The sequence below is a fragment of the Labrus mixtus genome, chromosome 12 (assembly GCF_963584025.1).
Source record: "Labrus mixtus chromosome 12, fLabMix1.1, whole genome shotgun sequence".
Taxonomy (NCBI): Eukaryota; Metazoa; Chordata; class Actinopteri; order Labriformes; family Labridae; genus Labrus; species Labrus mixtus.
This window is the reverse complement of record NC_083623.1, coordinates 958,816-983,823: the sequence shown is the minus strand read 5'-3', so window position 1 is coordinate 983,823 and position 25,008 is coordinate 958,816. Positions and strand designations below refer to the sequence as shown.

Below are 25,008 nucleotides of genomic sequence, written 5' to 3'. Positions count from 1 at the left end.
TCCCACAGACACACACACCTCATGAAACAGAAACAGGTCTTATACAAACAGAAGCTTTATTAAATCAGACTCTGCAGACGGAGGTTCCTGTTCTTCATCAGCTGATCTGTTTACCTGAGAGGATAGACACACGTTCACATCCGAACAACAACAACAAAAACAGTCTCAGCTTCTGAAACAAACCAGCTCAGAGTCTGGCACTCCTAACATTCACTTTGAACAACATGTCATTACACTGCATATCACAGTTAACCATTTCAAACGCAAACATTATATGGTTTTTTACATTTTTAAATTCTATTTTATATATTGTAATATCTTCTTATTCTTTATTATTTAAGTTGTTTCTAGTTCTGCTTTATTTCCTTGTTAATTGTTTAGCACCAATACTCCAAGTCAAATTCCTTGTATGTGTAAATGTACTTGGCAATAAACCCAGATTCTGATTCTGGTTGTGTGATTAAAGATAAATCACTTCAACCTGAAGTAAGAACTTCTATTGTGGGTTGTTTTTATGTTTTGTTTTTTTTACAACAGATTCTCAGTGATTTCTAACAGACCATGTTCAGTCCAGTGTTTGAATGTGTTCTGGTTACCTCTCATGATGCCGTTGTGAACACTGGATCCGTACTGGCTGTGCCGGCTGCAGTCAGAACTGGTGTGGATCTTCTGATGTGATCCGGAACCAGTAACCCCGGCTCCCCCTGCAGCAGGTCTCCTCTCCGAGCTCCTGGTGGGATTGTTTGGTTGGTTTTCAGGACTGTTTGAAATGTGTTGAGCAGATACGCCGGGGAAGGAGGGCCGACTGGTTCCTCCTCCGGTTTCAGACTGCATGCTGGGGTACTGAAGGTTCTGCTGTTTGGGCTTCTGGTCGTTTGGGAATCTTTCCTGAAGGCCAGAAAACAGTCTGACTCGGATGTGAGACTCTCCTGACAGTGAGGAGGAGTTTAAAAAAAACAAACAGAACAAAGTAATTATCTTAAAACAGACGTTATGGCTAACTGCTAAGCTAGCTCTGTGTGATATGCTAGGCCAAAAACATCACCATCTTCACCTGGGTCAACAAGCAAAACAGGAAGTACCTGTTGGTTGAATGACCGTCTGCTGGGGTCCTTGCTGGGTGGTCACTTGATGGACCAGATCTCGCTTGTTTTGGGACCAATCGTTAGAGTCGATCACCGCAGATTGATCCGGCTGACCTTGGACATCGTGGTGCGTCAGTGTTGGGTTCTGCACACGTTCCATCCTCATGTCTGAACCTGCGAGTTCAGGAGGATGTTGGGACGTCTGGTTGTTCCCATCACTTCTCTCCGCAGTCAGACCAGTGGCATACATTGAGGTATTGGGTACTTGCTGGATTACAGGTTTCTGGTTGAGTTTATGTCCAGAGGAGACTAATTTGCTCAGAGGTTTGACTCTAATTTTCTGCACTCCAGACTGACTGCTCTCAGTGTTCCTTCTTTCCAAGGAACCGGGCCTTTCTGGGTTTTGGTTGGGCTGACTGGTTGAAAGAGACGATGCTGCAGTGTTCACACACCTCCCCCTGGCAGGGATGGGGTTTTGGGACGTACTGGGCTTCGTGTTAGACTGGATATATTTCCTGTTTCTGCTGGGCAGGAGGACTTTACTGCTGCCAATGTTGTGGAGCTGAGTGCCTAGAGAAGGCTCATACTCGCTTTGAGGCTGGTTTCCTGGTACCTCTTCAGGTTTTGCCATTTCCTGCCCACCACTTGAGTAGCCGGAAAGACCTGAATCCAGATTGGCCACATTATATTGGGTCAGTTCTTGCATTCCAGGAGGACTCTGCAGGTCTTGATTGTTCTGGATCAAACCTTGTTGATTGGGCTGGTCCCATGTGGGGCGGGAGGGCCACACCGCCTCACCTGAACTCTGCTCAGTGCGTCCCCAGTTAGCTTCTACCTGTCCAACATCAAGAGAACCCGGGACCCTGCTGGAGGAAGTGGAACCTAAGGCTAGGTTGTCCTCAGATAGTCCTGGATTGTTCTGTGGATCTTGTCCTGAGCTAAATCTGTGTGTGTCGAGGTTTGACTGCTGGACACTGTGGTCTGGTAAATTTTTATACCTGGGAGGAAAGTTGCTGAGTTGGTCTTCAGTTGGTGATCTGAACACAGGTTCTTCCTCAGTCTGGGACATGAGACTGCTAGCAGGAAATGAGACCTGCAGGGGGACTTCCTGAGTACTGATGGTTGGGCCTTCATGAGGAAGGAGGAGGTTGAGGTTTGGAAAGTTTTGGAGGTTTTGGGGGGAGTAGAGCAGCTTGCTTTGGCCTCCAGGTACTGTAATGAAATGACTGGGACCTGGTTTAGGTCTTATACCATAGTGGGGCGGGTCACTTCCTGCCTCAGGAGTTTGGTGGACCTGGTCTGTTGGGGTGTTGGCCTTGTTTCCAGAAGCCTGAAGCAAACAGTCTTTTGCCAGAAGTTTATTTTCTGAGTCTTCTGGAAACAAAAGGAATTATGATAATGTGAATCAAACCAAACTGGATTTAATTGATGAGTAATGACTCAGACTGGGACCTTTAAGGCTCTGGAAGACTTTGACTGAACCAAATCCTGGAGTGTCTGATGTGAAGATCCTGTCCACAGACAGTCTGTTGACTTGGCTGAGTGGATAGAAGCACCTCACGGTCAACCTGTTGAGTTAGAATCAGTTATTTATTAACATGAGAGGTTCTTCAGAATGTGGCTCTTTCAGGTCAGATGAGTTCTTACTTAAACTGAGATTCTCTGGAGATGAAGTTAGGTCCATCAGCAATCATCTGTCTGTCATGGATGACTTCATTCTCATAAACCATGTACGAGTCCCCGGCCTGTAAAAACATCCTCAGCTGTCACAAGGTTCTCTGTCATCCAGGTCATTCAAAGAGGGACTCTAAAGGAAACTGGACCTGGTCGAAGGTGACCGGATGAAAACATCTACAAAACCATCAATCAAGTCCAGTTTCCTTTTGAATCAAGCTTGGAACATCCTGAGTTACTAAACTGAACAACTACACAGCCCTGTGGTAAACTCTGCTTTTATATGAACAACATTTCCAGACCGTTGATTGGCTGTTATAGGGATATTCCTATCAACTAATTTCAAAGCCATCAGTCCTTTTCTAGATCTACACACTTTGAGATGCTAACCATCCACTGTGCTGGATTACATCCTGGCAGCAGAGCCAGGAGAGAATACCCAATAACTGTAGCTACAGCCCTGACTAGTGGCAGTAGGCTGCATTACAGTCTAGACATTGGCCAGCCTTTAGAAAAATATAATTAATTAGTTTAACCAACTAGTAATTCTGGTGCCAACTTTAACTGTTTAAACAGCTAATAACACATCTTTAAACAAGACTTTCTACGAGTGTACGGAGATGTCAACCAGGGTCCAGAGGTGGGAAGAAGCCATGAAGGCAAACACTGTTTTATTAGCATCCAAACTGATTATGACAAAGTGACTGGTCTGCTGTTTTTCACTGTTTGAGTTGTACCATGACTCTGGTCCCACACGAGTTAACATTGAACTCAAACAGGACTCTGGACCTGTCCATCTCTTTGGGTCTACAGGTGGGATCCAGAAGAGTGGTTCTTTCAGGCTGTACTGTAGGCCAGGTGGCGGTTGGAGTGGTCACCACTGTCATGGTCCCATCTGACGAACAGACTGACACCACAAAGAAACCATGTTAAGGCTCAACATCGAAGTCATCCAGAGTTCGGTCCTGAAGCTTAGCATGTTGGATTATTCAGGACTGATAAAGAAACTTTAACTGAAGTCAGGTCGGGTACGATTAGCAGGAAAACTGAACTTTAAGAGTAGAGTGACAGTTACCGATCATGTCCTGTGTTTTAAAGAGGCAGTGTTTGGACGTGGATGTCTGGACCTCCAAAGTTTTGGAGTCTCTTAGAAGAAGCCCAAAGGTTCCATAAAAGTTGGACAGGTTGATTTCCTGCAAAGAAACATGAAGGTGGTATGGATTAGGATGGTAGGAATGCTTCTCTCAGATTCTTTACTCGTTGATCAGTTTAGCTTTTTAACTGAGATTTATATCAAGGGTTACTCAAATATACAATATTCTGGAGGGCAGCAATCACCGTTTATATTAGAAATGAAAAGTTTATCTGTAATAAGACAGGATCAGATCCCAGTCAGTCCCTGGATACTTGTATTTAGTTACCAGATTAAAGTCTTACACCACCACCTCTTGATGTCATTCTCAGCTCGCTGTAGGTTGGGCAGCTTTCAATAATTCACTGTGAAATTAGAAGTAGGAAAGCTGTTGCCTTTCTGCAGCCCTGTGACACATCCAGGTACTCGTACCTCGTAGGTGTAGCCGATGGAGAACAGGGGGACTTCCAACGTGGTCTTGTGGGGACTCTCGCTGTAAAGTCTGTACCCTCTTTGAGCTGCCAGCTCTGATGTCAGAGGCTCTTGGTCAACACCCACCTCCCACAGACTCTCAGCTCGCAGCGGTCTGACCACACTGAAGGTGATTCCTCCGTCTGAACACTGCGCTGTAATCTCTGGAGGGACTGAAGGAGAACATAAGAAGCCGTGTGAATGTGTTTAACTCAACGTTTGTCCTCGAAGGAGAAATCATCATTGAAGAGAAGGAAGGAAGAAATGTTCTCACATGTGTTGGTAACTTGTGCTGTGAGGAACGTGTGGTGGTAGAACGAGTCTCCCTGGGGCATGATGGTCAGAGTGAAGTTTATATCTGCAGAGTACTGCACCACACCTTGACCCAGGTACTGTGTGAAAAAACAGACAGGAGGCCAGAGATAGAGCTTCAGACAACAACGATGGTCAGCCAACATCATTTCTACAGAGGGCAAATGAAAATATGGTGCTCATGCTGCACAGTTAAAGCTCCAACCAGTGAGATGTGTAGAGAGTGAGACGATAAAGATATCTTACTATATGATCAGACATTAAGGAAACATGTTGAAGTGCTGGCTTCTCTGACAACAATGCAGCAGTCAGTATGTCCTCCTTCTAACTTTAGATTCTGCTCCTGAATGCTCTGGATTTGTTTGGACCAGAGAAGGTAGACGGTTTTAAGGCAACTCCCCCACAGGGCCGTTTTGGACGCCCCTCGGTTTGTCAGATATGAGAGCAGTTATCAGGTCAAACCAACAGGTGTTGCAGCGATGGAAGCGGGCAAGAGAAGTGGTTCAGATAGAAGTGATTGTACCCGACCTAAAAAGCCTCTGCATGTTTCTAATAAGCTCCACGAGCAGAAACGTGCTCAAACTAGGATCAATATTGGAGATGCTTTTGAAAAATGGAGAGAGGTTAGAACACAGAAAGGTTTACAGACCCATGCAGAGCTGGATAAACACTGAAGCTTCAGAGTCCACCACATGGTGACCTGAGTGAGCATCTACTCTAGAGAGGAGGGGGGGTCAACTAGACCCACAACCAGGCTAAACTGCTGACCAAATACACGAAGAATGTAACGAGCTGAATTATGGTAAAAAAAAAGCTAAAACTTATAATTTATCCATCTTTACAAATTTTCAGTCCGCTGGTCTCGGTCTACGCACAAAACAAGATCCTCTCGCTACATTTAGACTCTGCTCAGGAAGTTAAACTTGAAAGGTTGTCCATCCTGATCCTGCATCTTCATATCAGATCCTGACATACCTAACAGTAAACAAACAGACGACAGGGTCTCACCATCACTTGGACGACTGGGTGTTCGAAGAGCAGCTGGAGGTGGTAGGCATGGCTGCCGTTAGCATGGACAACAGAGCTGATCATGTAGCCTTGTTCAGCGCTCTGAGACAGAAGCTGCTCTCCGTTGATCAGGACTTCCTGTAATGTGGCATCAGCAGGAATGTTTCCCAGGTAGACCCTGAACAACTTGTCATCATTCAAAGTCTCTACAGGAAGAAACAGAAGACAGGATAAAGACACCAACGGGTGATTAAATCATGGAAAAACAAAACCTTCAACTTTATCTACCGAGTCATTGATTTATCTTGTGGTTCAGGAGAGATTTGGATATTTAACCAATATGATGCCTTCCCATTGAAAACCCAAATATATTTTACTTGTATAAAAAAGGGACAGCCCTAGAGAATTGTTTTCCTGAAATTGTTTAAAGTCTTTATATGTGATTTTTTTGATCCAGCAGATGTCGCCCTTGAGCACCAGCATGAAACCAAAACAACTCGCGCTGCATTGTTGTGTTAGCATGCTAATGCTAGCGATCTTTATTATGCTCATATCTTCACAATGCATGTAAATTTACCTGAAATGAGTGTGATCTAGAAACACAGTTAAGCAGTGAGTACAGTATGTTATTCTTCTTTTCTCTAGTCCCTCAATTAAACAACTTTTATACACGAGGGGAGGAGTCAGCCGGCCGTCCTGGCGATGTAAACAAACTGAAGATAGGACTCGATACTGATTTCTATTACATTTAAGTGAAAAATCGCAGATTAAGCCTTTAACATTCCCAACATGATCTCTGTCTGTGTTCGGTATGTTGGTGAAAAATCCAGCCCGTCATTCTGATGGTCTGTCTCAGATGGTCATATAGCACCAACAGATGCAGACTGAGGACTTTTCTGGAGTGAGAACAAATACTCACGGTCGAGGCTGAAGGGTGGGCGGCAGATCAGCGGTGTGTTGAGCACTCTGAACGTCCTGTGTTTAGTGTTGATGCTGCTGCCGTCTTCAAACAGCAGAGAGAAGACGTGCTCGTACAGCAGAGAGATCACATACGTCTCCTTGTACATGTTGTTCAACACCAAGCCCTGCAGAGACAACAAACTCGCTGTCTACCATGTTGACAGCAATCTGTGATTCTGTTGCTTTTGTATCGTGCTGGCAGCGCCCGTTTCTTTCTTTTTAAGGTTAATTTTTGGTATTTTTAAGAGACAGGACAGAGTCAGAAATCTGGTAGGGGGGAATAACACGAGCCACCGGTCAGACCTGAACCTGGGCCATCTGCCTAGAGGACCACAGCCTCCACACACACGCTCGTACCGCCATGCCACCGGCGACCCAAGCACCCGTGTTTTTTGGACAAACCAATGTATCATAACGTTTTCAGGACAAAGGGCAAAAACCCCTCCTCTTCAGTTGATTAGAGTCGTATCTCTCTCTCAGTTGAAAATTGTTTAAGTTAGGAACCCCACTGTGCTCGTCGGTGTCACTTCTCCCTTATCAACCAAACTAAATCAAGAAGGAGCAGGACTTCTGATATCAACTCATCCTTTTCCTTGTACAGTTTGCTAACAGTCTGCTGCTAATGCTAGGACACGATCACTTTCCACTGTTGTGCTGCAGGATCACTTTGCTTCAATAAGTGTCGATAAGAAGTGCTCTGGCTTTGAGGTTGTGGACGCTGCCAGCACATAAAACAGATCCTGAGTGGGGGCTGACTTTACCTTTCTGTAGCCCCCCTCCGCCCCAAAAGGAGCCCTGATCTGTACCACAGATCCTTGTTGGACCAGGCTGAATCCTCCAGCGTTTGCATTGGGGTTATCCAGCAGCAGCCCCTCCACCCCCAAACCAAGGCTCCTACTTTCCAAGCCCACTCCCTCTCCGACCAGAGGAGCCATGACCAGGGGGACCTCCCACAGCAGCTGGCTGCCATCAAAAGAACCTGAATCTGAGGGAGGATCAACAAGCTGACCGTCAGTAACAGTAAAGCAGCTCACAGAGACTAGCTTCCTGTTCAGGTGTGTTTGATGGTGGACTTACTCAGCGTGCAGGCCATGGACACATCAACCATCACCATGGTCAGCTTCTGCTTACTGAACACAGAGACCCGCACCACCTCAACAGCGACGCCGTCCATCTAACGGGAAACATAAAAACAAGTCATTGACTCTCACCGTGTCATTTAGACTCCTGAAAATCAGAAACATCATGTTTGAGATCCAACATAGACAGAATCTGTACGGGTTCATAAATATCATTTTCCACACTTACAGTACTCTGGAGAACCAGTCAGCATGTGTAAAGAATCACCATGGAAACAATGAAGGACATGAGTAACACAGATGATGTTCATTTCATCTCCTTGAAGCCCAAGCACTGTGGCGGACGGTTTGACGAGATGTCAGTGAATGCATCATGGATGTTAAAGTCCATGAGGGCATGCTCTCTGTCCTGCCATGTGGTTACTCACCGTCGTCAGCTCGCAGTGTGGCTGTTTGTACTGAGAACGAAGCACTATCCTCTGGGCAGTGGTGGTCAGGCTGAAACCCCGCCTCTGGGCTTCACTGATGGACATGGAGGACACCTGTCCATCACTCATCAGGACCATTAGCTGCCAGACTGAACTAGCGGTCCTCTGAGCCTGACAACATCAAAAACAGCTTTTAGACAGCGACTTCTGCAGGTCTACACTCTCCCCCCCCACCACGCTCTGCCAATGAAAGGCGTCTGATCCGACCTTCACAACAGGGTCCTAAGTCTCTGACTAGACTCTTCTCCTCTGTCGCCCCCCGGTGGTGGAATGAACTTCCAAACTCCATGTGATCTGCAGAGTCCCTCTGCACCTTTAAGAAAAAGCTAAAGAGCCAGCTCTTTCATGAATACCTACTAACTTAATGATGATGGTCTCCATATTATTGATGATGATGATGGTAATGACGATGGTTTTTGTTTGATAACGACGACTTATAAGATGGTTTCTATACTGATTACAGCTCTCAAGAACTGCCCTCAATGTTGTGCTTTGCCTCTGGTCACTTCCTGTCAGCACCTGTGTGTCCAATCAGACTCAAAGCTGATCGTTTGCTCTTACTGACATTGTTCCCTTTTTTCTAGATCCTTGCTTGTGTTGTTCTTACTCTCTGATGTACGTCGCTTTGGATAAAAGAGTCTGATAAGAGAATTGTAGAATTGTGAAAATGACAACTTGAGTCCACTTTGTTTACAATAAAGTGAGTTTCTAGAAGTTACTGCAGGAAGATGCTAACACAAGCTGAAGTCCTCGGTCGCCATGGAAACCAGCAAAGCAACCAGGAGACCCTGCCTACCTAGATGGGTCTTCTGAAGTCTAAACATGCAAGAAAGTGAATCCCTCAGACTAAACCCAGATCATCATGAAGATTATATTTAGCATTGTGTTTGTTGGGATTTTACCTGAGAGAGCGCCATCTGCCACACATGTCCACCGTCTCCCCGCAGTCCTCCACATGACGAGTCTCTGTTCACGTTTACCTGCTCGACATCATCAAACAGCCTTTAAGTCCCACACAGGTGACTGAAACAATGCATCAGGTCACATGGTGTACAAGCTGCTGACCTCCATGTAGTCCTCCTCACAGGTGATCTCTCTGTGAGCCCACATCCCAGAGGAACAGACTGCAGACACAGGTGTGCTGATCCACCTGCCCGCAGCATCCCTCACTATCACGTTCAGTGTGAAGGTGAACACCTCGTCGTTCTGAAAACACAGAATATATCGTCAGAGCTTCGCTGTCCCCGACCCCCAACCAGGAAGTGATACCTGTTGGATCAAGTTCATGTACACATGTGGCTGTACCTGGCTGGAGGTTAAAGAGGGGAGGAGCTACCTGGCTGGAGGGCAAAGAGGGGAGGGGCTACCTGGCTGGAGGGCAAAGAGGGGAGGGGCTACCTGGCTAAGTGTTAAAGTGAGGAGGAGCTACTTGACTTGAGGTTGAACAGGGGTGGATCTTCCCCGCTGAAGGTAAAACTGGGGGAGGAGCTACCTGGCTAGAGGTGAAATAGGGGAGGAGCTACCTGGCTAGAGGTGGGGGAGAAGGGAGGAGCTACCTGGCTAGAGATAGAAATAGGGGAGGAGCTACTTGGTTAGAGGTGGGGGGAGAAGGGAGGAGCTACCTGGCTAGAGGTAGAAATAGGGGAGGAGCTACTTGGTTAGAGTGGGGGGAGGGGAGGGGCTACCTGGTTGTGGGTGAAGCAGGAGAAGTACGAGGCTCTGAAGACGGTGGCGCCGTCTTTCTTGAAACTGCTGATAGTGTAACCACAGAGTGAGGCCAGCTGCTCGCTGATGGAGTGGACACCATTTTCATCTATTCGTTAAGCAGGTAGACAGGTGAGCAGGTAGACAGGTAAACAGGTGATCAGGTGATCAGGTAGACAATGTGTTGTAGGCTTCAGGTGTGTACTAGAAGAACTGACCAACAGCCTCGAAGCGTGGCGTCTGTGTGGACGTGACGTGGATCCACAGGTAACGATCCCGACACTCTGACTGAACCACAGACTCTGCAGAACCTGACAACATAAACAACCTAACGGGTCAGGTCAAAGGTCACCAGGTGGCACACATCACATTCTCAGTTTAGTCTCTGAAACCGTCAGATGACACTCAAAGACATTAAAACAAACGTGATCAGAAAGCAGTTTACCTTCCAGGTGATCTCCAGGTGTTCCTTTTGTGACGTCACAGCAGATTAACAGCAGTCTGCAGCAGAACACAGATTACATTTTTACCTGTTCAGGTGAGCTGTGTGTAACCTGTTCAGGTGAGCTGTGTGTAAACTGTTCAGGTGAGCTGTGTGTAACCTGTTCAGGTGAGCTGTGCGTTACCTGTTCAGGTGAGCTGTGCGTTACCTATTCAGGTGAGCTGTGCGTTACCTGTTCAGGTGAGCTGTAGGTTACCTGTTCAGGTGAGCTGTGCGTCACCTGTTCAGGTGAGCTGTAGGTTACCTGTTCAGGTGAGCTGTGCGTAACCTGTCCAGGTGAGCTGTGTGTAACCTGTCCAGGTGAGCTGTGTGTTACCTGTTGAGTACTTGTCCAGGTGAGATAAGATGACTCACCCTATGACGAGAGCAGCAGTTTTCATGTTGAACCTCTCTCTGTCCTCTCTCTGTGGAAGAAGAACCCATCTACAACCAGGTGAGCTAATCACCTGGTTGTCATGGTAACAGAGGAGGCAGTAACAGCTGATTGTGATTGAGTGTGATTACAGCAGCAGGTCCGAAGAGCTCCATGTAACCACTACAGACGCTTAATATGTACAACAAATACATATTTAAAACAATAAATAAATACACAGTAGATGACACCTCACAACAATCAATCAATGTTTATAATACTTACTAATAGTGTGTGTGTGTGTGTGTGTGTGTGTGTGTGTGTGTGTGTGTGTGTGTGTGTGTGTGTGTGTGTGTGTGTGTGTGTGTGTGTGTGTGTGTGTGTGTGTGTGTGTGTGTGTGTGTGTGTGTGTGTGTGTGTGTGTGTGCAGGTCCAGTTAAAGCTCCTCTTCTTGGTTCTGGTTTTCACACGAGTGTTGGAAAGGAGTCCAGAGCTCAGACTCTGCAGGGTGGTGAGTACATCTATCTGTCTGTCTCAGCTATACTCATGTTACAGTGTCGGCTGGTGTATACAGATGGACCAAGATGTACATCTGAGTTAGCTTGATGCTAACACATACTGGAATTTGCCATTTACTGGCTAACAGAATTAGCATAGCTATATAACATACTCAACCAGCACAGTCGTACTTACAGACATATGTTTCCTAAACTCTGTGGAGACAAACTTTAAAACATGCTGACTCATTGCCACCAGCAGCCATTGCCAAAGTGATATTTTCAGGTATGATTAACCCTTTGTGTGTCTCAGGTAAGTGTCAGGTATGATTAACCCTTTGTGTGTCTCAGGTAAGTCTCAGGTAAGTGTCAGGTATGATTAACCCTTTGTGTGTCTCAGGTAAGTGTCAGGTATGATTAACCCTTTGTGTGTCTCAGGTAAGTGTCAGGTATGATTAACCCTTTGTGTGTCTCAGGTAAGCGTCAGATCCAGCAGCTGGGCAGTCAGCTGCAGCTGAACCAGCACTGTTTGGACACCGCCTTCAACTTCTTCAAGATGGTCGTCAGTAAGCACCTGACCAGGGGACGCAAGACGGAGCACGTCATCGCCGCCTGCCTGTACCTGGTGTGTCGCACTGAGGGGACTCCACGTATCCTGGCAACCAGCAACATGTTGAAACACTGAGATGCTGTGTGTGACTGTACCTTAAATTTTAGACGACTCTGTGACCTTTGACCTCCTTAATCAGCATGTTTCAGACATGTTACTGGACCTGAGTGACCTGCTGCAGGTACAACTGACCTCAGGCCTACAGACAGCTGTAGTCCATCTGTTTGTGTGTGTGTAGTTTGTTTGTCAGTCATCAGTCTGTCAGTGGTGGTGTCTGTAACTGTACTTCCTGTTTTCAGGTGAACGTTTACATTCTGGGTAAAACGTTTCTTCTGTTGGCTCGTGAACTTTGCATCAACGCTCCAGCAATCGGTGAGAACTTAAAATTTATATTTTCACTCTTTTTAACTTTATTTAAACTGTGTTTTCAGATAAGTTTACCCGTGTGATACGTAACCATGGAAACAAACATTCACAGTCCTCATAATAAACAGAGTGAACATCTGTTGTCCGCTCTGAGGTGATCATATGACAATCGAAAATCTCACTGAACATGAATTACCTTTTTGTTTTTAAAGAGTTTATCTGAAGGACTCAAAATGTGCATTTATGGAACTTTATTTCCCGTGAGCCACAGTCATCTTAAAGGTTTTAATACCTTCAGACTGTATATAATAAGGACGTAGTCTCAGTAACTCCCATCGATGGCTTAGAAGCTGGCAAAGAGATTGAGCATTTTGTACCAGGCTGTAAAGAGACTCTAGTGGACACTGGAGGAACTGCAGCTGTAAAGTTAGACATTTTAACATGGAGCTCTATGGGGACTGACTCACTGCAGGAGACAGACTCTAGTGGACACTGGAGGAACTGCAGCTGTAAAGTTGGACATTTTAACATGGAGCTCTATGAGGACTGACTCACTGCAGGAGACAGACCCTAGTGGACACTGGAGGAACTGCAGCTGTAAAGTTGGACATTTTAACATGGGGCTCTATGGGGACTCACTCACTGCAGGAGACAGACTCTAGTGGACACTGGAGGAACTGCAGCTGTAAAGTTGGACATTTTAACATGGGGCTCTATGGGGACTCACTCACTGCAGGAGACAGACTCTAGTGGACACTCAATGAATTGCAGTTTTCCGCTGGGCTTCATTTTTCAATACCGGAAGTCATCGTTAAGTCCTGTTCCTTAGTAACACCTAGTGGCAGCTGTAGGAAACTACAACTGAAAACATTTTATTATTTTTATACTAAAGAAGCAGCAACACGTTTTCACTGTCCGTCACTTCAACTTTAATGTTCAAACACAGAAACAAATCAGCTTCCAGCTCTTCTACAACAGCCAATCAGATTTGAGTTCAGGGCAGCAGTCCCATCAGAGCTCGTTGGTTGTTTGTTTTTTGATTGGTCAGAGTCCTGGTTCTGGTTCAGCAGTAAAAGACCACCTCAGGGATCTGCCCCCCCTGCACCCCGGTCCCGTTGGTACTGTCCGAGGAACACTGGAACTGGAAGGTCACTTTCCCACACTGCACCTCGGTCATCCCCTCCTGACCAAAGTAACTCAGCTCGTTCCCGTCCAGGACGGCGCTGACCGTGTAAAAGGTGTCCTGCTCCACCTGGACCGGATGTTCGAACCACACGGAGAAGGTGCTGCTGGACCCGTCTGACAGGAACTTTGTGAGATTCTGGGCGAGGACCGTTCCCTGCCTCTTCAGCTCGATGGTCACGCTGTACTCAGCCTTCCCGCCACTGGACCCGTACAGTCCCAGTCCGGCCAGAAAGATCCGTCGGTCCACTGCGAACTGGATGCTGTCGCAGCGCCCCCTGTAACGCCACTGGTTGCTCCGGTAGGCGGAGGACTGGAAGCGGTGACACCTCTGCGGCAACAGGCCGGTCCGCTTCCCCAGAGGGAACTCCAGTGTTGGTTTGTTGGAGGCGGTGAACCACAGGAAGACATCACGAGTCTCCTCCAGCGTCAGGACGTCCGATTGCGCCGCCCCGTCTGCAAACTCCTGCAGCGTCATGGAGGGGATCCGGACCAGGTACAGAGCCTTACCCAGAACCACCCGCTGGTTCCTTGGGGTCACCGCCAGACCCTGACGCCGACACTCAGCAGACGCCCAGCTGAGCATGGCCTGAAAGATGGCGACTTCTCGGATGTTGAGCGAGTCTCTCTGCAGGATGATCTCCAGCGTGGGCCGGTCGATCTCACAGAAACCCTCGGACCGCAGAGCGAGGTTGGCCTGGGCGTCGATCACCTCCCAGCAGCGCTGCGTCAAGTCCGGCTCCTCGAACAGCCGGCTCTGAGACAGCAGCACACAGGCGTTCCTCGCCTCCAGACTCGTCTCTAGGAATGACACGCAGGCCTTCGCCAGAGCGGGAACGATGTACTTCTTAGCGGCATAGAGCGTGGCGAGCACCGTGTCCGCCTCCATCTGGATCTCATCGCTGTACATGTACCTGAAACAGACGAGCAGAGTCAGCACATGTGAGACGGTTCTGGTTCTGAATATCGTGGAGCTCTTACTCACTTTAACAGGATGAGGAAAGCAGCCGGCTCCACGTCAGGGATCTGGATCTCAGATTGACCCTCAGCCAAATCCCCATAAAACATGGCTCCAAAGACAGAGCTGCCCACCGCCAGGACGTACTGCAACACAGACACAGGGACCAATCAGAGGCCGGAATCAGGCTGAGGTCTAGACCAATCAGATGTCAGGACTGTTCTCCTTAAGTAACTTCTGTACAACATTATAAATCAGAATTATTTTTGGCGTTTCCAGGGTTTTTGGGGTGCGGACACTTGTAGTCTGTGATTCCAGATTTACAGTGTACCTTATGAGCAGGGACTCTCTGGGTTTCTCCTGGAGGTCCGACGATGAAATGAACATCAGCCATGTGCTCGTTGTTGAACATCAGAGCGTTTCTGTAAAAAAAAAATCAACATCAATGATAAAACACAAACAACAACAGAGACATGGATATAAACTTCCACCAAATTAAACCTATCATTAATCACTGAGCTGCTGTCCAATCAGAGCAGAGCACCACTGGGCTGCTGTCCAATCACTGACCTCTCCCTGAGCGTGGGCTGTGTTTCCTGTCTGCCCTCTTTCTCCTCTCCCTCTGCGAGGACGTTCGCTTGAATTTCGTCTCCTTCCGAGTCGACATGGTAACCACCCAGCGGCTCTGATTGGCTCGTCTGTATCAAAGTCTTCTTCACCTCCACCTCGTTACCTTGAGGGAGGCTGGTGGGGAAGAGTTCGGCAGCCATCTCCCGGTCACAGAGCAGGCGAGGTCACGACCTCACAGCATGATGACTTCCTGTCAGAGACAGATTATAATCCACAGGTGTTCAGATTAAAGGACCCGAACCTGAAACTCCTGTTTCAACATCACATGGTCAACAGCAGGGCTGAAATAAGATCACATCTGTGATCATAATGTGGCTATGCTAAACTAACATCACTTAAACATCAGATGATCATAATGTGGCTATGCTAAGCTAACATCACTTAAACATCAGATGATCATAATGTGGCTATGCTAAGCTAACATCACTTAAACATCAGATGATCATAATGTGGCTATGCTAAGCTAACATCACTTAAACATCAGATGATCATAATGTGGCTAAGCTAAGCTAACATCACTTAAACATCAGATGATCATAATGTGGCTATGCTAAACTAACATCACTTAAACATCAGATGATCATAATGTGGCTATGCTAAGCTAACATCACTTAAACATCAGATGATCATAATGTGGCTATGCTAAACTAACATCACTTAAACATCAGATGATCATAATGTGGCTATGCTAAGCTAACATCACTTAAACATCAGATGATCATAATGTGGCCATGCTAAGCTAACATCACTTAAACATCAGATGATCATAATGTGGCTATGCTAAACTAACATCACTTAAACATCAGAGGATCATAATGTGGCTAAGCTAACATCACTTAAACATAATAGGATCATAATGTGGCTAAGCTAACATCACTTAAACATCAGAGGATCATAATGTGGCTAAGCTAACATCACTTAAACATCAGTGGATCATAATGTGGCTAAGCTAACATCACTTAAACATCAGAGGATCATAATGTGGCTAAGCTAACATCACTTAAACATCAGAGGATCATAATGTGGCTAAGCTAACATCACTTAAACATCAGATGATCATAATGTGGCTAAGCTAAGCTAACATCACTTAAACATCAGATGATCACAATGTGGCTATGCTAAGCTAACATCACTTAAACATCAGAGGATCATAAAGTGGCTAAGCTAAGCTAACATCACTTAAACATCAGATGATCATAATGTGGCTATGCTAAGCTAACATCACCTAAACATCAGAGGATCATAATGTGGCTAAGCTAACATCACTTAAACATCAGAGGCTCATAATGTGGCTATGCTAAGCTAACATCACTTAAACATCAGAGGATCATAATGTGGCTAAGCTAACATCACTTAAACATCAGAGGATCATAATGTGGCTATGCTAAGCTAACATCACTTAAACATCAGAGGATCATAATGTGGCTAAGCTAACATCACTTAAACATAATAGGATCATAATGTGGCTAAGCTAAATCAATGTCCATCTGTGATGATGTCATGGAGGCAATGATTCCCCCAACTTTCCAAACTTTGTTTAATATCAACTAAAAAATGTCTTCAGAAGTAAAAACAAACATCTAAACATTTAATTTACTTCATTTTGAAAATAGTGATTAAGTGTGATGTTACAGTATTTATTGTGACTTTTTACAGGATACGTATACAGTATGAAGTGGCTCTAGTATTGGGTATTTATTAATGTATTTATTGTGTATATTTACAGTATGTGGGATACTGTATTTAGTGGGTATTTATTAATGTATTTATTGTGTATTTTTACAATAAGTGGGATACTGTATTTAGTGGGTATTTATTAATGTATTTATTGTGTATTTTTACAATAAGTGGGATACTGTATTTAGTGGGTATTTATTAATGTATTTATTGTGTATTTTTACAATAAGTCGGATACTGTATTTAGTGGATATTCCTGCAGATATTTACATTAGCGTTGCAGGAGGATTAACAGAGACCACATAAAAACAATCCAGCCCCTGGTGGTGTGGTCTACAGGTTCTCTACCTGAGGTTGTGTGGGTCACATACGGGTCATTAATAATCATTCAGATGGTTTGATAAACGGACGCCGGGTCTGTTTCCACAGGCTGAGCCGCCATGGTCGTTAACGTCGTGTCTGTTTCGATGGTCACGCAGCGCGCTTTGTAAACGAATCGAACCAGGACCGTTAGAAGTCATTACCGGAGAAAATGTGTTTGTGTGGGTGGGTTTACCTGTCACACTCCCCGCGGTCGTGTTTCCTGCCGTTTACGGTGAATTCAGCTCGATACCAGCCTCTGTTTATTTCTCCAGGCGCCATTTTAAATCCCACTGCTTCTTCATCCGCCCTTAGAGCGCGGCCCCACCAGAGGGCGACAAATCGCGGGAAAACCCCAGAACATGAAAACATGAGACACACACACATACATGTTTTTAATTCAACTACACACACAGACACACACTTTAAAACACAGTTTAACAATAAAGTCTGGCTCAACTACTCTGTTCCTCCATCCTTCACCTCCTCTCTCGCCCTCCCCCTCCTCTTCTCCCTCCTCCACCTCCTCCTCTCTCCCCTCCTCCCCCTCCTCCTCTCCTCCTCGTCCTCCTCCTCAGACCCCTGCTTGTACATCCCTCGGTTTGCTCATATGTTGGAGTTTGGGGTGAAGACTCACGAGGTTTCCATGACTGCTCTTCGGCTCCTTCAGAGGATGAAGAGGGACTGGATGCACACGGGACGCCGACCCTCCGGACTCTGTGGAGCAGGTACAACATGGCTGCTGTTACCAAGGCAACAACAAACATCAACAGTCACATATTTACCGTCCTTTCTCCTCCTTCTCAGCTCTCCTGGTAGCTGCTCGGATGCACAAGTTCCGTCGCACGGTGAAGGACGTGATCAGTGTGGTCAAAGTGTGTCAGACCACGCTGAGGAAGAGGTCAGAATATTAAAACAGAAGATCTCGATAAACAACAGTAGATCACAACAACAGTAGATAACAATAAACAACAGTAGATCACAATAAACAACAGTAGATCACAACAAACAATAGAGGGTAACATAGCATCCTTTCTCTCTCCCTGCAGATTAACAGAGTTTGAAGACACGCCCACCAGTCAGCTGACCATCGATGAGTTCATGAGGGTCGACCTGGAACAGGAATGTGATCCGCCTTCCTTCATCGCAGCACAGCACAAAGCCAAGATGCAGCAGGTAGATCATGTTGTCTCTGATTGGCTGTTGCTGATAGATCACTATATCGCTGATTGGCTGCAGCAGATAGATCACTATATCTCTGATTGGCTGTTGCAGATAGATCACTATATCTCTGATTGGCTGTTGCAGATAGATCACTATATCTCTGATTGGCTGCAGCAGATAGATCACTATATCTCTGATTGGCTGTTGCAGATAGATCACTATATCTCTGATTGGCTGCAGCTAATAGATCACTATATCTCTGATTGGCTATTGCAGATAGATCACTGTATCTCTCATTGGCTGCAGCTTGTAGATCCCTTTGTGTCTGATTGGCTGGTACACATGTTGCAGTAAACAAACATTCTCTACTGTCCTGTTCTTCTGCAGCTTGAACAGGAGCTGGCAAGGAAGCTGGACGACGTTGAAGGTCAGTTCAAACCCAACTCCTCACTTTAGAACACTTCAGAGGGTTCTACACATCATTAAGGACACTTCAGAGGGTTCTAAATTGATACTCCAGAGGGCATGAGAGGGGCACACTTGTTTTTTTAAATGATGGACTCAAATCAGCTGTCTCTTTTGTCAGGAGAGATCAGCTGCTACAAAGACGAGATTGAGACCGAGCTTGAGAAGAGTCGACCCAAACTGAGAGGAATTTACGCCGCCTACGCCAAAGAAATCGGTCAGTACTGATCCTGATTCAGTTGAGTCTGAACAACAGGACTGTTTTAATGACATCATTCCTGGATTTCAGATCCAGAGGACACAGAAGTTTTGTCCACAATCTCTGAGCCCGAGGACCCTGAGGTCGAGGAGGACGAGCTCCAAGCTGCTGCCCAACACCTGACTCAGGACTTCCTGTGTCAGGTGATGCAGGAAGAGGAGGGGCCGGGCAACAAGGCTAACGTTAGTGAACAGGAGTTGGGGCTGGACAAGGAGGGAGCTGAACCTCACCGTCAGGCCGCCCCTCTGGCCGCCATCCTGGGAAAGCTACCGACTGCTGCCAGCCTGGGCCTTCAACAGACCTTTGAGTCAGAGACAGAGGACAAACCTGACGGTATGACCTGACCTCTGTGACATCATTACATCATCATTGCATCAGACAGGTGGTAAACAGGCTGTTGGTGTTTTTACAGACGAGGAGTCAGAGGGCGGAGAGCTGGACCTGGATGGTATCGATGATCTGGAGATAGATAAGGTCAGTAAAACTATCAGTCACCACTATTTGGAACTGTCCTGTCCTGAAAACGTCCAAATGCAGAAATCTTTATTTGATGAAAAGGATTTTAGACCTTTTAACTGTTTACTGACCACCATCAAAGCTAACCAAAGTTAAAGGAAGCTAATTGATGCTAAGTAGAGCTATATGATGCTTAAAGCGGCTAACCAAAGCTAAAGGAAGCTAACTATTGCTAAGTAACGCTATCTGCTGCATAAAGCGGCTAACCAAAGTTAAAAGAAGCTAATTTATGCTAAGTAACGCTATCTGATGCTTAAAGCGGCTAACCAAAGCTAAATGAAGCTAATTGATGCTAAGTAGAGCTATCCGATGCTTAAAGCGGCTAACCAAAGCTAAAGGAAGCTAATTGATGTTAAGTAGAGCTATCCGATGCTTAAAGCGGCTAACCAAAGCTAAAGGAAGCTAATTGATGCTAAGTAGCGCTATCCGATGCTTAAAGCGGCTAACCAAAGCTAAAGGAAGCTAATTGATGCTAAGTAGAGCTATCCGATGCTTAAAGCGGCTAACCAAAGCTAAAGGAAGCTAATTGATGCTAAGTGTTTCTCATCCTGTGTAGGAGCAGCTGTAACAGATGTGCTCCTCTTTACCCAGATCTCTTTTATCTCCTCATGTTTAAGTTAACGTCCTCTTGTTCCATTTCTACTTTGTAGTACATCCTGAACGAGAAGGAGGTCCAGGTGAAGACAGACCTGTGGATGAAACAGAACGCAGAATACCTGAAGGAGCAGAAAGGTGAGGAAGACTCATCATCATCATCATCACCTTTACTTTGTGTGTTTTAAGAACATTGAATCAATTTTACTTTCATGGATTTCAGAGAAGGAGGAGCGGATAAAGAAGGAGAAGGAACAGGGCACCTACAAAGAGAAGGTGAGTGTGACTGTAATGAACAGGGTCTCCCATCCTGGTGTGCAGGGACTGACCTGGGCTCAGTACCAGCAATGCTTCAGATCAAAGTTTGATTGAGCTGAATTTGGATGTAAATAAAGTTGTGATTGAATCGTGTCTGTTTGCAGCCCAAGAAGTCCAAGAAGAAGAAAGAGCAGACGGAAGCCACGACGGCGGGCGAGGCGATCGAGAGGATGTTGGAGAAGAAAAAGATCTCCAGTAAGATCAACTACGACGTTCTCAGAGACCTCAACAGCAGAGGGACAGGAAGTGGGGGTGGCAGCAGTCCTAGCAGACCCCCCAGCGAAGCCCCCGACACACGCAAACGACTCAACCGCCGCCGCCGCAGGAAGGCCAGCGATGCTAACAGAGACCTCGCCGCTAACGCTAGCATCATGGGGAAGAGGTACTATCATCTAGAAATCTATTTATACTCTTTATAATCCATAAACATTATAGATAACTCCTCAGATTCATTGTCTATATTCTATTTCAGGGTCCGCCTCCTTATATCCTCTACACCAAAGAAGAAGAAAACAGCTGTCCAGGTGAGCAACCAGGTGAGCTCTGTGCTCTGATGCAGGATTAGCAGTGAGCGATTTGAGAGGCAGGTACAGGTGGGTTTGTAAGGTAAACCCCGCCTCCTCTGTTCAGGTACACAGAGGGACTAATGCTCTCGTTCTTTATACTCACTGTGTGTCACAGGAAGAACCACTGGTTACCGTGACAACAGAAACAACAGCTGAAACGGACCCTGAACCAGAAACAAGCGCCATCACAGAGACCCCAATCACCACGAGGGAGGAGAGGGAAGAAGAGGAGGAGGTGGAGGTGGAGGAGGAGTGTGTATCCGCTCTGCAGCTCGTAGGAGGTCAGTGATGGTCATCAGAGACACTTCCTGTTGTCTGACATAACTTTATTAACACAGACTTTTTAAACACATCCCAAATCCAACCTGACTCCATCGTCTTTGAGCACTGATGGGTTTGCTGGGTTGTTGGTTTGTGTGTTTGATTTGTTCATTGGTGGGTTGGTAGGGTGGTGAGGTGGTTGTTTTTTCTGGGGGGGAGGGGGTTGAGTGGTTTGTTTGGTTGATGGGTTGGTAGGGTGGTGAGGTGGTTGTTTTTTTGGGGGGGGAGGGGGTTGAGTGGTTTGTTTGGTTGATAGGTTGGTAGGGTGCTGAGGTGGTTGTTTTTTTTTGGGGGGAGGGGGTTGAGTGGTTTGTTTGGTTGATAGGTTGGTAGGGTGCTGAGGTGGTTGGGTTTTTTGGGGGGAGGGGGTTGGGTGGTTTGTTTGGTTGATGGGTTGGTAGGGTGCTGAGGTGGTTGGGTTTTTTGGGGGGGCTGGTTGGTTTGTTTGGTTGATGGGTTGGTAGGGTGGTGAGGTGGTTAGTTTTTTTGGGGGGGAGGGGGTTGGTTGGTTTGTTTGGTTGATGGGTTGGTAGGGTGGTGAGGTGGTTGGTTTTTTTGGGGGGGAGGGGGTTGGTTGGTTTGTTTGGTTGATGGGTTGGTAGGGTGGTGAGGTGGTTAGTTTTTTTGGGGGGGAGGGGGCTGGTTGGTTTGTTTGGTTGATGGGTTGGTAGGGTGGTGAGGTGGTTAGTTTTTTTTGGGGGGAGGGGGTTGGTTGGTTTGTTTGGTTGGTAGGGTGGTGAGGTGGTTGGGGTTTTTTGGGGGGAGGGGGTTGGGTGGTTTGTTTGGTTGATGGGTTAGGAGGAGGCCTCTGTAGAACCAGACATGCGGGGGCAAAGTGTGTACAGTATTTTTGTAAATGTCACAAACAGCTTATTTTAGCACATCAGAAACATTATATTTCCATGACAGTCTACAGGTGGTTTTGCATGGGTGGTGGTTTTGGTTGGTCTACAGGTGGTTTTGGGTGGGTGGTGGTTTTGGTTGGTCTACAGGTGGTTTTTGGTGGGTTGTGGTTTTGGTTGGTCTACAGGTTGATTTGGGTGGTCTACAGGTGGTTTTGGTTGGTCTACAGGTGGTTTTGGATGGTCTACAGGTGGTTTTGGTTGGTTTTGGTTGGTCTACAGGTGGTTTTGGTTGTTCTACAGGTGGTTTTGGTTGGTCTACAGGTGGTTTTGGTTGGTCTACAGGTGGTTTTCGTTGGTCTACAGGTGGTTTTGGTTGGTCTACAGGTGGATTTGGTTGATTGGTTGTGGTTTTAAAGGAAGTTCTTCCTTGTCACTGTAACTTTGCTAAATGTTGCTTAGTGCTCAGGATGGATTAATGTCGGGTCTTTGTAGATAATATAACTATAAGTAAGGTCATGATTGGTTCATTGGTTTGCTTGTTTCTTTGTAGATTGGTTAATTGTTGGACTCATTGATTGATTGATTGTTTCAGATTACGGCTGTGAGGAGGAGGAAGTCTTCTAACCCTGACGACCAGCTGATGAACTCTCCGTCCGTTAATGAGGCAGCTCCGCTAAGGATGATCAATAACCAATATCAGTGATCGATCAGTCTCACCGTCAACTTTGATGAAACTGAAGTCTGCTTTCACATCCTTCTCTTCCAACCGTTTTTAACTTGTTAAACTGATCGCTGATATTTGTATGGATTTGATCACACTAAGCTTCCCGTGTTGTTTATATTGTAAAGTAGAAAAGTTGTAGATTTTACTTCTTTGTTTATTTTTCTATCATTGTGTTGTGTTTGATTGTAGAATTTAAATTTCACATTCCTGTAAAATGTCAATGAAACTTTCAGAACAGAAAAGATGAAAAACTTCTGGAAAACAAAACTTTGCAAACCAAGTGTTCATGTTTTTATTTACTTTGTGTAACTTTGTGTTTGTTTGTTTTTTACGATGAAATGTACAACAAATAATGATAAACTCATAACAAAAGAGAAAAAAGTAACTGAAGTAAAAGTGTTTCTTCATCAACCCTCCTGTAGTCCGGCTTCTTGTGTCTTTGTTGTGTCTTAAGTTCTGGTGTAAACTAATCTTTCATAACACACGAGCACATTCAAGTATTTATGCTAAGCTCAGCTAACCTCAGAAGAGATTCATGAGGATTAAACTGATGTGATCCTGATTGAGAGAAACCAGAGTACTTCTTTAAAAACCAGACCAGAGGCCCAGGACTCCCCCTTGAATGACTCCACAGGTCTAGTTCACGCTCAAGTCAGCCTGTCAGTCGAGCTCCTGGGTTCAGAGCTCTACAGCCTCTCAGCCTGTCAGTCATTATCCAGGGTTTAAAGATCCACCGTCTCAGTATCCAAACGTCTGTTTGATGGCCTGGAAGTAGAACCGGGTCCAGCCCTCTCTGGTGGTGTCCTCCTCCCCTGCAGGAACCCCTCGACACTCCATCCTCAGCTCGGTCTCGTCTCCCTGGTCCTCCAGCTCTAGGATGATGGTGGCGTAATGCTCTGATGAACAGACAACAACAAACAAGACTCAGAATTCGGAGTGTCCCTGAACACAACACAGGGCTCTAAAAACAGAGCCTGCATTTGAACTCGTAATTGAAGGAAGCTGTACCGCTGGGCCACGTCCTGAAACGCCACCTCATCTCGATCCTCTGGTCCGGTACCTGCAAGGATGAGTAGAAGTCTGGTTACCATGGCGATGTGACAGCTCATCAGACAGTAATAGAGTGCTGTAGTAATGAGTCCTGAACCCTGTGAAATGAATTAGAGTTTTAGCACTTCCAGTTTCATCATCTCGAAGTGTATGGGATATTTGATTGAGTTTAAATGCCTATAATAAGGTCTGTGGTAAACCCAAGCTTAAACTGTCCAACCTGTCCAATCAGTGAGATGTGTAGAGAGTGAGATGTTAAAGGTATCTTACTATCTGATCATTAAGGAAACATGTTGAAGTGCTGGCTTCTCTGACAACAATGCAGCAGTCAGTATGTCCTCCTTCTAACTTTAGATTCTGCTCCTGAATGCTCTGGATTTGTTTGGACCAGAGAAGGTAGACGGTTTTAAGACACGCCCCACACGGCCGTTTTGGACGCCCCTCGGTTTGCCAGATATGAGAGCAGTTATCAGGTCAACAGGTGTTGCAGCGATGGAAGCGGGCAAGAGAAGTGGTTCAGATAGAAGTGATTGTACCCGACCTAAAAAGCCTCTGCATGTTTCTAATAAGCTCCACGAGCAGAAACGTGCTCAAACTAGGATCAATATTGGAGATGCTTTTGAAAAATGGAGAGAGGTTAGAACACAGAAAGGTTTACAGACCCATGCAGAGCTGGATAAACACTGAAGCTTCAGAGTCCACCACATGGTGACCTGAGTGAGCATCCACTCTAGAAAAAACCCCATAGGCTTTTTGTCGAGTGGAACCAGTGCGATGCTAACTTCTGGGTTCGTCATCCCTGCAGCACTCTATTGGATGGGAAGCTGTGACCTCACCAGCTGTGTGAACTCTCCGCTGACGCTCCCATCTAACAGCTGGAACCTCCCACCACGACACCCGTCCACTGTCGCTGCTGACCGCGTAAACACCTGAACAAACTGCAGAGACAGGAACAGTCAGCTGACATATCAAAGGACTTTTGGCTGGTATGAGTTTGGCCTTTCCCAGTCCTGCTTTGTACCCAGTCCAGTCTGGTTTTATCCTGGTCTGTACTGGTAATGTACTGGTCCTATCTCTGGTTCCTTTCATGGTTTTGTTCTGGTATTATCCTTGTCTATTCTGGTTTCTTCTCCTGTTTG

The 25,008-nt window shown here is 46.0% G+C and overlaps 3 protein-coding genes and 1 long non-coding RNA gene across 4 annotated transcripts in view; 1 reads left to right on the top strand and 3 right to left on the bottom strand.

The window, feature by feature from the left end:
- The window catches only part of brf1b (BRF1 RNA polymerase III transcription initiation factor subunit b), a 26,789-nt gene extending 3,559 nt beyond the window's left edge, over positions 1-23,230 (top strand). Inside the window, exons 3-19 of the mRNA XM_061052798.1 lie at positions 11,198-11,278; positions 11,741-11,914; positions 12,024-12,055; positions 12,174-12,246; positions 17,626-17,775; positions 17,855-17,948; positions 18,097-18,223; positions 18,599-18,638; positions 18,798-18,893; positions 18,966-19,268; positions 19,348-19,409; positions 20,102-20,183; positions 20,269-20,321; positions 20,468-20,745; positions 20,836-20,887; positions 21,045-21,210; positions 22,688-23,230. Of these exons, the coding sequence (XP_060908781.1) occupies positions 11,198-11,278; positions 11,741-11,914; positions 12,024-12,055; positions 12,174-12,246; positions 17,626-17,775; positions 17,855-17,948; positions 18,097-18,223; positions 18,599-18,638; positions 18,798-18,893; positions 18,966-19,268; positions 19,348-19,409; positions 20,102-20,183; positions 20,269-20,321; positions 20,468-20,745; positions 20,836-20,887; positions 21,045-21,210; positions 22,688-22,719 (1,895 nt within the window). The 3' untranslated portion in view covers positions 22,720-23,230. The remainder of the gene's footprint in view (positions 1-11,197; positions 11,279-11,740; positions 11,915-12,023; positions 12,056-12,173; positions 12,247-17,625; positions 17,776-17,854; positions 17,949-18,096; positions 18,224-18,598; positions 18,639-18,797; positions 18,894-18,965; positions 19,269-19,347; positions 19,410-20,101; positions 20,184-20,268; positions 20,322-20,467; positions 20,746-20,835; positions 20,888-21,044; positions 21,211-22,687) is intronic.
- Positions 38-691, bottom strand: LOC132985491 (uncharacterized). Its single transcript, XR_009675049.1, has 2 exons — positions 597-691; positions 38-114 (listed from the first exon to the last, which is right to left on the bottom strand). It is a non-coding gene; the product is annotated as an uncharacterized LOC132985491 (long non-coding RNA).
- Positions 13,146-17,373, bottom strand: LOC132985451 (BTB/POZ domain-containing protein 6-B-like). The gene is made up of 5 exons (XM_061052843.1): positions 17,244-17,373; positions 14,951-15,200; positions 14,712-14,802; positions 14,408-14,526; positions 13,146-14,336 (listed from the first exon to the last, which is right to left on the bottom strand). Exons 2-5 carry the CDS (start codon positions 15,148-15,150, stop codon positions 13,304-13,306), a joined length of 1,443 nt encoding a protein of 480 aa, XP_060908826.1. The 5' UTR covers positions 15,151-15,200; positions 17,244-17,373; the 3' UTR covers positions 13,146-13,303.
- The window catches only part of LOC132985470 (activator of 90 kDa heat shock protein ATPase homolog 1-like), a 7,539-nt gene continuing 5,618 nt past the window's right edge, over positions 23,088-25,008 (bottom strand). Inside the window, exons 7-9 of the mRNA XM_061052873.1 lie at positions 24,706-24,807; positions 23,828-23,879; positions 23,088-23,715 (exon numbers count right to left, since the gene is read on the bottom strand). Coding sequence (XP_060908856.1) covers positions 23,558-23,715; positions 23,828-23,879; positions 24,706-24,807 — 312 coding nt within the window. The 3' untranslated portion in view covers positions 23,088-23,557. The remainder of the gene's footprint in view (positions 23,716-23,827; positions 23,880-24,705; positions 24,808-25,008) is intronic.

Coding starts and splice junctions, on each gene's coding strand:
- LOC132985451 (XM_061052843.1), bottom strand. CDS start 15,150: ATGGCTGCCGAACTCTTCCCCACCAGCCTCCCTCAAGGTAACGAGGTG. Junction 14,803..14,950: donor CAGCCCACGCTCAGGGAGAG/GTCAGTGATTGG, acceptor TTTTTTTTACAG/AAACGCTCTGATGTTCAACA. Junction 14,527..14,711: donor AGAGAGTCCCTGCTCATAAG/GTACACTGTAAA, acceptor TCTGTGTTGCAG/TACGTCCTGGCGGTGGGCAG.